Raw genomic sequence first — 12,827 nt, 5'->3', positions numbered from 1 at the left:
CTCTCAGGAATGACCTGTCCTTAGGATCACCTTGACAGGAGAGGCAGAGGGGATGGTCCAGGCAGGTCTTGGCCTTGAACATGGTGGCCTCAGCAAGCCCACGAGAGAATCCAGCCGGTCCTGGGGCCCCTGGCGTGGGGGGCCCTTCTCACTCCTCTTGGTGACAACAGGGATGACTCCCAGGGGCTCCGTCCTCTGCAGCCAAGGTGTGTGGAGCAAAGACGCGAGGTCAAGTAGGAAAGACCCTTTTATTGGGGTGGACATGGAGCACGCGCTAGTCCATGATAAAAATAAAATGACTCAAGAGAAAGATCCCAAGGGCCGACTTCTCCCCAACGTGTGCGCACACTGGGTGAGGTCTGGGCATGGGGGAGTTCCGGGCGGAGTGTGGGACAAGACCGAGTCTCAATGGCCTGGACTGGTGTTGGAGGGGAGAAGGCCACTCGGCTGTCCTGGTGGGTCAGGCCGCCCTGGGCCCGCCCCTGTCGCCCTGCCACAGTAAAGCCCCCGCTAGAGACCCTCACAGACACGCTCTGGTCCTATGGAGAACTGGGGGCAGGAATCGGGGAACTGGCCCGATGGAAGGCGGGGGTCGGGGGGACAATGTTGTTTTTTTTAAAAAGCATCTACCAACATCACACTACTGGGTCTGATGTCCCCTTTAACCAACGCTTGATACAGGTTACAGCATAAATAAAAACTCAACGAAAATAAATACATCGGCTCCTATGAGGTTGGAAGTGGTGTGGACGCAGGGTGTGGATGGGCCGGCAGGGAGGCGGGCGGGCGGGCGGGGTGCTTACACATGGCGGGCAGGCGGGTGGGCGACCAAGGAGCAGACCTGGCAGGAGGCGCCTGTGGAGTTGAGAGTCTTAAGTGTCCTCGTGCATGTCTGGGCTGTCGGTCCGCGCCACCTTGCGGGGAGGTGCGGAGCTCTCGCCTTCCAGCTCCACTTGCTCCTGGTCTCTCTTCTTGGCAGCGTTCTGGGGGACAGGGAAAAGTGAGGGGCTGTGTCTTTTTTTCGGACAGCCTCAACCTTCCAGGGTCAAGCAATCCTCCCAGCTCAGCCTCTGGAGTAGCTAGGACTACAGGCACATACCACCACGCTTAATATTTTTACTTTTGGTAGACATGGGGGTTTCACTATGTTGCCCAGCCGGAGGCTGTGAGTCTTCATGTGGGTGAAGCTCTCAGAGTCATAATGCCAGCCCAGGCCCCTGCAGCAGCATCACAGAGGTAGGCCTGGAGTACAGTGGGGGGCCCCGGGGTCCCTGGCTAGGCAGCCCCTCCTACCACCAGGATCTGCCCCGCTAAGCCCTGCCCAGACCCATGGCTGGTGATAGACAGGTGTTTCCTGGTACCTGGAGGAGTCACCCCCACCACGTGCAATGACCCACATAGGGCTGGTTTCTCAAGCACTCAGAGGAGCAATCCACCCAGCCTGGGAATAAAGGGCCTTTGGAAGCCACTGGGGATGCCGCACATCAACGCAAGAGAGAAGCACACGTCTGCTTCCCTGCTGTGGAAACCAAGGCTTGCGGGGCAGGAGAAGCGGCGGGGATGGGCCCAGCAGCTTGGATTTTCAGAAGCAGTCACTTTGCCACAGAGTCCCCTGACCTTCCAACTTTGCCCAGGGTAGGTAGCCACCCACTGTTCAATGTTAGGTAAAAAAAAAAACAAACTTGCTGGGCGCGGTGGCACATGCCTGTAATCCCAGCTACTCTGGAGGCTGAGGCAGGAGAATTGCTTGAACCCAAGGGGCGGAGGTTGCAGTGAGCTGAGATCATGCCACTGCACTCACTCCAGCCTGGGCAACAGAGAGACTCCATCTCCTAAAAAAAAAAAAGAAGGCCAGGCGCGGTGGCTCACACCTGTAATCCCAGCCCTTTGGGAGGCCGAGGTGGGTGGATCACTTGAAGTCAGGAGTTCAACACTAGCCTGGCCAACACGGAGAAACCCCGTCTCTACTAAAAATACAAAAATTAGGCCAGGCATGGTGGCTCACACCTGTAATCCCAGCATTTTGGGAGGCCAAGGCGGGTGGATCACCTGAGGTCAGGAGTTCAAGACAAGTCTGACCAACATGGAGAAACCCCGCCTCTACTAAAAATACAAAATTCATCAGGCATGGTGGCACATGCCTGTAATCCCAGCTACTCGGGAGGCTGAGGCAGGAGAATTTTTTTTTTTTTTTTTTTTTTTTTTGAGACAGAGTCTCGCTCTGTCGCCCAGGCTGGAGTGCAGTGGCGCAATCTCGGCTCACTGCAAGCTCCGCCTCCCGGGTTCACGCCATTCTCCTGCCTCAGCCTCTCCGAGTAGCTGGGACTACAGGCGCCCGCCACCACGCCCAGCTAATTTTTTTTTGTATTTTTAGTAGAGACGGGGTTTCACCGTGGTCTCGATCTCCTGACCTCGTGATCCGCCCGCCTCGGCCTCCCAAAGTGCTGGGATTACAAGCATGAGCCACTGCGCCAGGCCAAGGCAGGAGAATTGCTTGAACCCAGGAGGCGGAGATTACAGTGAGCCAAGATCACGCCATTGCACACCAGCCTGGGCAACAAGAGCAAACCTCCATCTCAAAAAAATAAGTAAATAAAATAAATTAGCTGGGCATGGTGGCGCATGCCTGTAATCCCAGCTACTCAGGAGTCTGAGGCAGGAGAATTGCTTGAACCTGGGAGGCGGAGCCTGGGAGGAGGAGGTTGCAGTGAGCCGAGATCATGCCACTGCACTCCAGCCTGGGCGACTCCAGCCTGGGCGACAGAGCAAGACCTCATCTAGGAAAGGAAAAAGGGAAAACAAAAGGGAAAAAGGGTGGAAGGGCAGGGCAGGGCATGGCAAAAGAAAACGAAAAAGAAAAAGAAGAAAAAATGTCCCGTGTGCAAAGGCAGCCTCTGGGAAGGGAGTTGGGGCACCAGAAGCAGGAGGCAGGAGATGACTCTTCACTGCAACTACACCCTTTTATTTTTATTTTTTAGAGATAGAGTCTGGCTCTGTTGCCCAGACTGGAGTACAATGGCACGATCATGGTTCACTGCAGTCTCAACCTCCTGGGCTCAAGCGATCCTCCCACCTCAGCCTCCTGAATAGCTGGAATTACAGGAACATGCCACAGCCAGTCAATTTTTTTTTTTTTTTTTTAGTGACGGGGTTTTGCTATGTTGCCTAGGCTGGTCTCAAACTCCTGGCCTCAAGCCATCTGCCCGCCTCAGCCTCTCAGGCAGTTCCGGGTGTGAATCACCACACCCAGCCACACCCTCTCATGTTGCCTGGATTTCTTTTTTCTTTTTTTTTTTTGAGATGGAGTCTCACTCTATCGCCCAGGCTGGAGCGCAGTGGCGCGATCTCAGCTCACTGCAAGCTCCATCTCCTGGGTTCACACCACTCTCCCGCCTCAGCCTCCCCGAGTGGCTGGGACTACAGGCACTTGCCACCATGCTGGCTAATTTTTTTGTATTTTTAGTAGAGATGGGGTTTCACCATGTTAGCCAGGATGGTCTCGATCTCCTGACCTCGTGATCTGCCCGACTCGGCCTCCCAAAGTGCTGGGATTACAGGTATGAGCCACCACGCCCAGTCTAGATTTCTTTTTTTCTTGACACCACCCAGGCTGCAGTGCAGTGGCATGATCTTGGCTCACTGCAATCTCTGCCTCCCAGGTTCAAGTGATTCTTCTGCCTCGGCCTCCGGAGTAGCTGGGATTACAGGCGTGCGCCACCACGCCCAGCTAATTTTTATATTATTACTAGAGATGGGGTTTCACCATGCTGGCCAGGCTGGTCTCAAACTTCTGACCTCGTGATCCGCCTGCCTAGGCCTCCCAAAGCGCTGGGATTACAGGCGTGAGCCACCACGCCCGGCCTAGATTTTTAATCATGTGTACACATTTCACCATTCAGAAAAGATTTTTTGTTTTTTTTGAGACGGAGTCTCACTCTGTTGCCCAGGCTGGAATGCAGTGGTCCTATCTTGGCTGACTGCAAGCTCCGCCTCCCGGGTTCACGCCATTCTCCTGCCTCAGCCTCCCGAGAAGCTGGAACTACAGATGCCCACCAGCATGCCTGGCTAATTTTTTTTTGTATTTTTTAGTAGAGACAGGATTTTACTGTGTTAGCCAGGATGGTCTCGATCTCCTGACCTCATGATCTGCCCACCTTGGCCTCCCAAAGTGCTGGGATTACAGGCGTGAGCCACCTCACCCGGCCTTTTTTTATTTTTTTGAGACAGTCTTGCTCTGTCACAAGGCTGGAGTGCAGTGGTGTGATCTCGGCTCACTGCAACCTCCGCCTCCCTGGTTCAAGCGATTCTCCTGCCTCAGCCTCCCGAGTAGCTGGGATTACAGTCACGCACCACCATGCCCAGCTAATTTTTGTATTTTTAGTAAAGACGGGATTTCCCCATGTTGGCCAGGGATGGTCTCGATCTCCTGACCTCATGATCCGCCCGCTTCGGCCTCCCAAAGTGCTGGGACTACAGGCATGAGTCACCACGCTCGGCCTCAGAAAATATTCTATCTAGTTCATACCAATACAGTCTACCTAATGCTAGGGCCATGGAAAGCTGGGCCTGGCGGCTGCTTGGCCCTTGCCTCCGGCCTCCTGAGCACTGGTGTCCTGTGGCCTCTGCACAGCGGTTCCCTCCACTGGAACGCTCTTCTCTCTCCTGGATCGCCCAGGGCACTCCTACCCAGCCCTCAAGGCCCTGCTCCAATCACTAGAGTCCTTCCTGTGCTCAGAAGCCCCTGCCAGGTGCCCCGTCTCTGTCCACCCACAATCCCCGCACTGGAGCCCTGTGGGCCTCACCTTTTTGTCCCATTGCTGATGCAGGTAGCGCAGGAGGATGTTTGTCTTTTCTGTCACGATGACTGAGGAGGAAAGATAGAGAAAGTCGCAGACGCCTCCCCTCCCCAGGCTCCTCCCGTGACACTGCCCTGGGAGGTCTTTTTGGGGCTGGAACTCAGTACCCCCAACTCCAGAGATCTCCAAAAGTCCCATGTTTTTGCTTCTGAGCACACTCGCAGCCACTCCCAGAGGCCTGAGCCAGCTGCTTTCAGGGTCCCTGCTCCCTGCAAGGGATTCCACCCTTGGGTGGGGGACCAAGCCCCGCCACTAAGACTCTCATGCCTATGTTTCTCCCATGCTGACTAGGAGCACATACCACACATCTGCGCCCAGTGACCACACACAGTCCCACCCCACGGCCTCCAGATGGATAAATGCTTTAAGAGCAGGGTCTCACTCTGTCACCCAGGCTGGAATAATCATAGCTCACTGCAGCCTGGAGCTCCTGGGCTCAACTGATTTTCCCACCTGGGACTATAGACGCATGCCACCACGCCCAGCATATATATATATATACACACACATATATATATGGTTTTTGGTGAAACGGGGTCTCACTATGTTGCTCAGGCTGGTCTTGAACTCCTGGCCTCAAGCAATCCTCCTGCCTCAGCCTCTCAAAGTGCTGGGATTACAAGCGGGAGCCACCCCACCTGGTGTGGACTGTTTTATTTTATTTTTATTTTTTTGAGACGGAGTCTCACTGTGTCGCCCAGGCTGGAGTGCAGTGGCACAATCTCGGCTCACTGCAAGCTCCGCCTCCCGGGTTCACGCCATTCTCCTGCCTCAGCCTCTCCGAGTAGCTGGGACTACAGGCGCCAGACACCACGCCCGGCTAATTTTTTGTATTTTTAGTAGAGACGGGGTTTCACCGTGGTCTCAATCTCCTGACCTCGTGATCCGCCCGCCTCGGCCTCCCAAAGTGCTGGGATTACAAGCGTGAGCCACCGCGCCCGGCCGTGGAGTCTTTTTAAACAGTTAAACTAAGACAGCAGGACCAAGTCCTCCTGTGCTGTGGGCCCCTTCGCCTGGACCCCCTTCCCGTCACTGCCACCCAGGCTTGGCTGGATCCCCAGCCCAGGCCCCTGTAGCCCTCTGCTGCCTCTCTGCCCAATAGTACTTGTCTTAGAACCAGAGTTCTTGCCTGACCTCATCTGATAGGGAGGGGAAGGGGCCAGTGAGTGGCAGATGAGGGACAACTTGGGGGTCCCTTTGAGCTGGCTGTGGATCCCAGTGTGTCCCAATCAAGAGATACCTGGGGAAAGCCAGGTTTCTGGCTGTCCCCAGGGGCTGGGAGTGGACAGGCATCCACGTGTGCATCCCCAGGCTGAAACCCCCACGGTCCCCCTCCTGCACCTCCCTGGAGGCCCTCCCCGACTTAACTGGATTCAGTAGCCAGCGTGTGAACCCGAGCCAAGTCTGTCTATGGCCTGGGCCAGGGATGAAGATAACCTCCTCGTGCCACGCTGCAGTCACCAAACCCCGCCCCTCAGCAACCAGAATGGGACAGACTGACAGCGGCCACTTACTCTGTTCAGACGGGTACTCTCGGGTGGGCAGATAGACTGAGGGCCGTCGGTTCTGTAGGAGGGTTGAGAAGGGGTGGGTTAGGTGAGTGCATGGGCCTGGGGTCTCCTCATCCCTCCACTCAGCACCCACCCTTCAGTGCAGATTGGAAGACACTCAAGAATGTGGATGGGGCTGGGCTTGAAGATCGGCCTCTGTTCCTGCCAAGACCCCAATTGGGGGACACAAGCCGCCCCCAGGCCCCCTGGAAGCGCCCAATCCCTCCCAGCCCCAGGAACACGCACTCACCGAGGCTTTGCACACAGAGTCCGCGTGAAATCGACTAAAATTGCTTTTGTTGTAGACAGGCAGTCCTTTCAAAAAATCTGCCTAGAAGACACGGAAGATGGCACATGAGAAACCAGGCAAGGGCCGGCTCATCCCCGGAGCACCTGCAGGGTGACTGCTGGGTTCCTTCTTCCTACTATTCTTTGTAGTTCAAGTTTTCCAGAACACACCCTTGAGCTGGCTGCTGGATACACTGCCGGGACCAGAGAAAAGTAACCAAGCCAGGCTATGTGCACGTCCCCCACGGGATCCTCATGACAGCCCCCTAACTAGGCAAGAGGTGGGGAAATCGAGGCTGCAAGAGAACAGGCCACTGGTTAAAAGTCATACCGCAGTGGGCTCACGCCTGAAATCCCAGCACTTTGGGAGGCCGAGGAGGGTAGATCATCTGCGGTCAGGAGTTTGAGACCAGCCTGGCCAACATGGCAAAACCTCATCTCTACTAAAAATATAAAAATTAGCCAGGCGTGGTGGTGCACGCCTATGATCCCAGCTACTCAGGAGGCTGAGGCTGGGGAATTGCTTGAACTCAGGAGGCAGAGGTTGCAATGAGCAGAGATCATGCCCCTGCATTTCAGCCTGGGCGACAGAACCAGACTCTGTCTCAAAAAAAAAAAAAAAAAAGCCATTTTCAATTCAACCCTGTGAGTGAGGTCTGGAGTGGGCCAGTGGTGGGACTGTCTGCTGCGAGTCTCCCCACATAGCTTGCTCTGAACAGGGCCCTCCTGAGCTCACTATGTATGATCTGCTGACCCAACAAGGCAGGAGGTAGTGTCTCCCTATCAAAGGCAAGGACATCGAGGCAGAGAGGTCACCCGGTCTCAATCAGAAAACCAGGGGGCTGATTTGAACCCACATATACCCCACCTCGGAAGTCAAGCTCCTTCTCTTCATCACATGCCTGAAAAGCAAGGGCCACAGCCCCTGCAGGCTACAGACCTGGAAGGGAGGGCCATCCCCTGATGCCTGAGGCCCAAGAGAGCTGCCCTGGGAGAAGCTGCTGTTCAGACAATTTCCCACCACCCCCTGGGACAGGCAGGAGCAGCAGTGTCACCAATTCTATGACATCTGGCCCCTCCTCTGCTGGTCCCTCTTGGGAAGCCAGAATGTGGCTGGGTGGGCCTCCCCCTCCCACCCGGGAGGCAGCCGTCACATCTGGATGACCTACTGCCCCAGGACCAGTTCAAAGTCCCTCAAACCTGCCTTCCCTCCCACCCTAGGATGCCAGCCTCAGCTCAGCACCCGGCTCTGGGGCCACCTTCATTCATTCAGCAAGGTCTTCTGGGGCCCTAGCAGGCACCAGGGCACTAGACTGAGCCACCATGGATGCGCGCCTGGCCTTGGGATGGTGTGGGGCAAAGAGCTGCACAGTACACAGGAAGCGGCTGCAGGACAGGGTGCCTCGAGGGCGCAGTGTGAGGTGCAGGGCAGAGCTCTGGCCCATTTGGGGGATAAGGGATTGCTGCCCAGACGCAGGGATGCAGGCACTGAGACCTGAAGGGTGAGGAAGGGTCCCTGTCCCCCTTTGCAGCCCTGGCCCAGCTTGCCCCTGCTGGACTCCCATCACACACACCCTCTGCCACACACACCCTCTAGGAATGCCCCTCATGCCTCCATGTGGCAAATACCTGCTAACCTCCCCACCAGCTCCAACCCCCTCCCTGGTCCCTTTGCTCCCCCGACACTTCGGGAGCCTCTCCCAGAGCGTCCCTCACACCCCGGCGAGGTCATCTGTTTACACGTCCACCTCCCTGGTTGGACTGGTACCTCCCCGAGGGCAGAGGACAGGACAGGGCTGACTCAACCCTGGCCGGGCTCGAATGGGGCCCGGTGGCTGAGTGGCGAGAGGTGCAGGTACCCTAGGCATTCTGCTCTCAGTCCTGGCTCAGCCCGTCCCTGGTTGTGTGACCTGGGATAAGGGACCTCCCAGCCTCTGGGCCTCCCTGTGAAGAGAGGCATTCCAACAGGGCCACCTCCCAGGGTTACTCTGAGTCATAAGACAACAAGGGGAATGCTTTGCACGGAGCTCCCTCGGGGGCAGCCTTTAGGATCAACATGTCTGTGTTGCACAAATGAATGAAGGCAGGGTATGTACAGCCTTCCTGCCATGCTAAGCTGGAAAACAAGGCCTTGAGACATGGGGGGCAGGGGGTGGGGGAGGCCTCATCCCAGACAAATGCCAGCCATGGTTGGGCCCTGGAGCCATCCATTACCTCAGCAGACACGCACTAGACACCCGTGTGCCAGTCCCACTGCAGGTAGCCTGCCAGGGACCCAACAAAGAGATGAGAAAGAGAAGCAGTGCACTAATAGCAGAGAACTGGGGGCCCCCTAAAGTCAGGAAGGGCCTTGATCACAGGAGGAAGAGTGTTCTGAGCAGAAAGAGCAGCAGGTGTAAAGGCCCTGGGGTAGCAGGAACCTGGGGTGTGAGGAAGTGAAAACAAGGCCAGGGTGGCTGAAGCTCACAGACAGAGTGGAGATAAGGTCACAGAGGTGGCCAGGGGCCTCAGGGTGAGGAGGGGAGCCACCAGGGTGAGGAGGGGAGCCACCAGGGTTCCTGGAGTATTTTGTAGGCTAAAAAGTGGTATTATTTGATGTACATCTTTAAAAGCTCCTTCTGGCCGGGCGCAGTGGCTCACATCTGTACTCTCAGCACTTTGGGAGGCTGAAGTGGGTGGATCACAAGGTCAGGAGTTCAAGATCAGCCTGGCCAATATGGCGAAACCGTCTCTACTAAAAATACAAAAAATAGCCGGGCGTGGTGATGGGCGCCTGTAGTCCCAGCTACTTGGGAGGCTGAGGCAGGAGAATGGCTTGAACCCAGGAGGTGGAGGTTGCACTGAGCCGAGATCATGCCACTGCACTCCAGCCTGGGCGACAGAGCAAGACTCCATCTCAAAAAAAAAAAAAAAAAAAAAGCTCCTTCTCAGGCCCCATGCAGTGCCTCACACCTGTAATACCAGCACTTTGGGAAGCTGAGGCAGGATCACTTGAGCCCAAGACTTTGAGACCAGCCTGGGCAACACAGGGAGTCCCCATCTCTCCAAAAAGTACAAAAATGAGCCAGGTGGGAGGATCTCTTGAGCCTGGAAAGTGGAGACTGCAGTGAGCTGTGATCACACACTGCACTCCAGCCTGGGCGCCAGAGTGAAAATCTGACTCCAAAAAAAAAGTTCCTTCTGGTTCAGGTGAATTATGAACGGCCAAAGGGATGAGAGCAAGGCTAGGAGACCAGGGAAGAGGCTGGGACAGGTATGCAGGTGGGAGGTGGCAGTACCTGCAACAGGGTGTGAAGCCATGGATGAATTCAGGTGTGTTCGGAAGGCAGAGCCAATCTAATCCACTTATGATTGGCTGTAGGGATGAGACTGTACTAAGGTATCAAGGACAACACCCAGGCTTGGGGACCCGCACACTAGGAACCCACCTTCCCATTTCCTTCCTGAAAGGGAGTCTTCCTTTCATCCCCAACACACCCCAAGGACTGTGGATTGTGGGCTGGGACTCTGGGTCAGGGGACAAAGGAGACTTGAGGTATCTTGACCAAGCTTCCCATCACCCTTCCCAGCCCTGAGGATGCCAACTAGTGGGGGTTGGGGAGAGGCTTTAGCTCCACTCTGAGGGTGGGTCACCATCCCGCTTTTCAGGTGGGGAGACTGAACCCCGAAAAACCACCAGACCCAAATTCCAGGATGACTGAGGAACCCCGAAGGAATTTCAACCTTCCAACAGCCAGGTGGGGACGATCCACACTTCATGATGAGGGGACAGCTAGAAGAGAACGTCACTGGCCTCGAGTCACCCAGCTCATCTGTTGAGCATTCACTATCCTGAGTCCTTTACGACGTCAGTTACCTAAATTGTCACCACCCTAAGAGGTTCAGACTACTGCTACCCTCATTTGACAGGGACAATCCATGCGGATCGGAGATAAAAGTTTTTCATTCTTAGAGGCGGATAAGGGCCCAGAATGGCGGAGGTGGGGTCAGGGCCCGGGGGACCGGGACAGTCGGCGATGTCGCACTTCCTTTGGCGACAAAGCCCTGCATATCGCCGTGCCAAGCCCCCTCCCCCGCCCCGGGGCCCAGGCCGGCCTCCCAAATTCTCCTGAACCGAAGAGATCCAGGCCCGGCGCGCTGAGAACGAGGCCAGACCAGGGGGTCTCACGGGACCCCATCCCTACCCCAGACGATTTCCGGGGGGAGCCGCAACCCGGAAATGAATGAGTTGTCAGGGCCTGGTATCCTGGATGGGGTCAGGGGTCGGAGAAGGAGTGGCAGTGGGATCAGCAGGAAGGTCTCGGTAGGGTCCGGGGGTCGAAGGTCACACGTGAGTGGGAGGGGCGGGCCGGACCTCAGGGCACCGGGCAGAACAGAGAGGGGCCTGGGGGATACTAGAGGTGGGTGGGACCACGGCGCCATTTTGTCGAGCAGAGGGGGAGTAGGGGCTTGGAGGCCATCCTCACCATCTTCTGTTTCCTCCGTCGCCGCCTCGGCCGCCGCCTCAGCCTCCACCGCCGCCACCACAGCCGCCTTCTTAGCCGCCGCCTCACAGTAACTTCCAGCCACGGCACAGCCCACACTGATGGCGCCACCACCCCCCCGTCATTGGTGCTCACCCTAGCCCCGCCCCCACATATGAGAGTTTGCACGCTTCCATTGGCCGCGTCCAGCTAACTCATGCGCCCATTGGTTGCCACGCCTCCTCCCATTGTGGTCACGTTTGGTTGAAGAAGCAAAGCCCCGCCCGGTACTTGGAAGCAATGGAAAGTGAGATCCGGAAGTGGGCGGAAGCCTCGGCCGCGAAGTCTCTTGGGAGCTGTAGTTTACAACTCCGCGAGGCTCTCTAGAGCTTTTGGGTGTCTGTGTGTTTTTAAGACGCGCGGAGCGTTCAAGATGGATTAAAGACTTACATGTTAGACCTAAAACCATAAAAACCTAGAAGAAAACCTAGGCATTACCATTCAAGACATAGGCATGGTCAAGGACTTCATGTCTAAAACACCAAAAACAAAGGCAACAAAAGCCAAAATTGACGAATGGGATCAATTAAACTAAAAAGCTTCTGCACAGCAAAAGAAACTACCATCAGAGTGAACAGGCAACCTACAAAATGGGAGAAAATTTTTGCAACCTACTCATCTGACAAAGGGCTAATATCCAGAATCTACAATGAACACAAACAAATTTACAAGAAAAAAACAAACAACCCCATCAAAAAGTGGGCGAAGGACATGAACAGACACTTCTCAAAAGAAGACATTTATGCAGCCAAAAAACACATGAAAAAATGCTCATCATCACTGGCCATCAGAGAAATGCAAATCAAAACCACAATGAGATACCATCTCACACCAGTTAGAATGGCAATCATTAAAAAGTCAGGAAACAACAGGTGCTAGAGAGGATGTGGAGAAATAGGAACACTTTTACACTGTTGGTGGGACTGTAAACTAGTTCAACCATTGTGGAAGTCAGTGTGGCAATTCCTCAGGGATCTAGAACTAGAAATACCATTTGACCCAGCCATCCCCTTACTGGGTACATACCCAAAGGACTATAAATCATGCTGCTATAAAGACACATGCACACGTATGTTTATTGTGGCACTATTCATAATAGCAAAGACTTGGAACCAACCCAAATGTCCAACAACGATAGACTGGATTAAGAAAATGGGGCACATATACACCATGGAATATTATGCAGCCATAAAAAATGATGATGAGTTCATGTCCTTTGTAGGGACATGGATGAAACTGGAAATCATCATTCTCAGCAAACTATTGCAAGGACAAAAAACCAAACACCACATGTTCTCACTCATAGGTGGGAATTGAACAATGAGAACACATGGACACAGGAAGGGGAACATCACACTCCGGGGACTGTTGTGGGGTGGGGATGAGGGGGAGGGATAGCATTAGGAGATATACCTAATGCTAAATGACGAGTTAATGGGTGCAGCACACCACAACATGGCACATGGATACATATGTAACAAACTTGCACATTGTGCACATATACCCTAAAACTTAAAGTATAATAATCATAAAATAAAATAAAATAATTTAAAAAAAGAAATTAAATAAACAAAATAATTAAAAGATAAAAAAAAAAAAAAGGATGCGCG

The 12,827-nt window shown here is 54.5% G+C and overlaps 1 protein-coding gene across 1 annotated transcript; it reads right to left on the bottom strand.

Annotated features, from left to right (window-relative positions):
* Positions 1 to 229: 229 nt before the first annotated feature.
* Positions 230 to 11,310, bottom strand: DDA1 (DET1 and DDB1 associated 1). Its single transcript, XM_055239346.2, has 5 exons — positions 11,161 to 11,310; positions 6,657 to 6,737; positions 6,371 to 6,422; positions 4,803 to 4,864; positions 230 to 983 (listed from the first exon to the last, which is right to left on the bottom strand). The coding sequence occupies exons 1-5, from the start codon at positions 11,161 to 11,163 to the stop codon at positions 873 to 875; spliced, it is 309 nt and encodes a 102-aa protein (XP_055095321.1). The 5' UTR covers positions 11,164 to 11,310; the 3' UTR covers positions 230 to 872.
* Positions 11,311 to 12,827: the final 1,517 nt, after the last annotated feature.

This window comes from Symphalangus syndactylus, chromosome 13 (assembly GCF_028878055.3).
Source record: "Symphalangus syndactylus isolate Jambi chromosome 13, NHGRI_mSymSyn1-v2.1_pri, whole genome shotgun sequence".
Lineage (NCBI taxonomy): Eukaryota > Metazoa > Chordata > Mammalia > Primates > Hylobatidae > Symphalangus > Symphalangus syndactylus.
This window is presented reverse-complemented; position numbering and strand designations above follow the sequence as displayed.

What these genes read in the sequence shown, in the direction of transcription:
- DDA1 (XM_055239346.2), bottom strand. An exon ending in AGAGTACCCGTCTGAACAGA is followed by an intron (nt 4,865 to 6,370) that starts GTAAGTGGCCGC and finishes TTTCCTCCTCAG; the next exon opens with TCATCGTGACAGAAAAGACA. An exon ending in ATCAGCAATGGGACAAAAAG is followed by an intron (nt 984 to 4,802) that starts GTGAGGCCCACA and finishes CCTGTCCCCCAG; the next exon opens with AACGCTGCCAAGAAGAGAGA.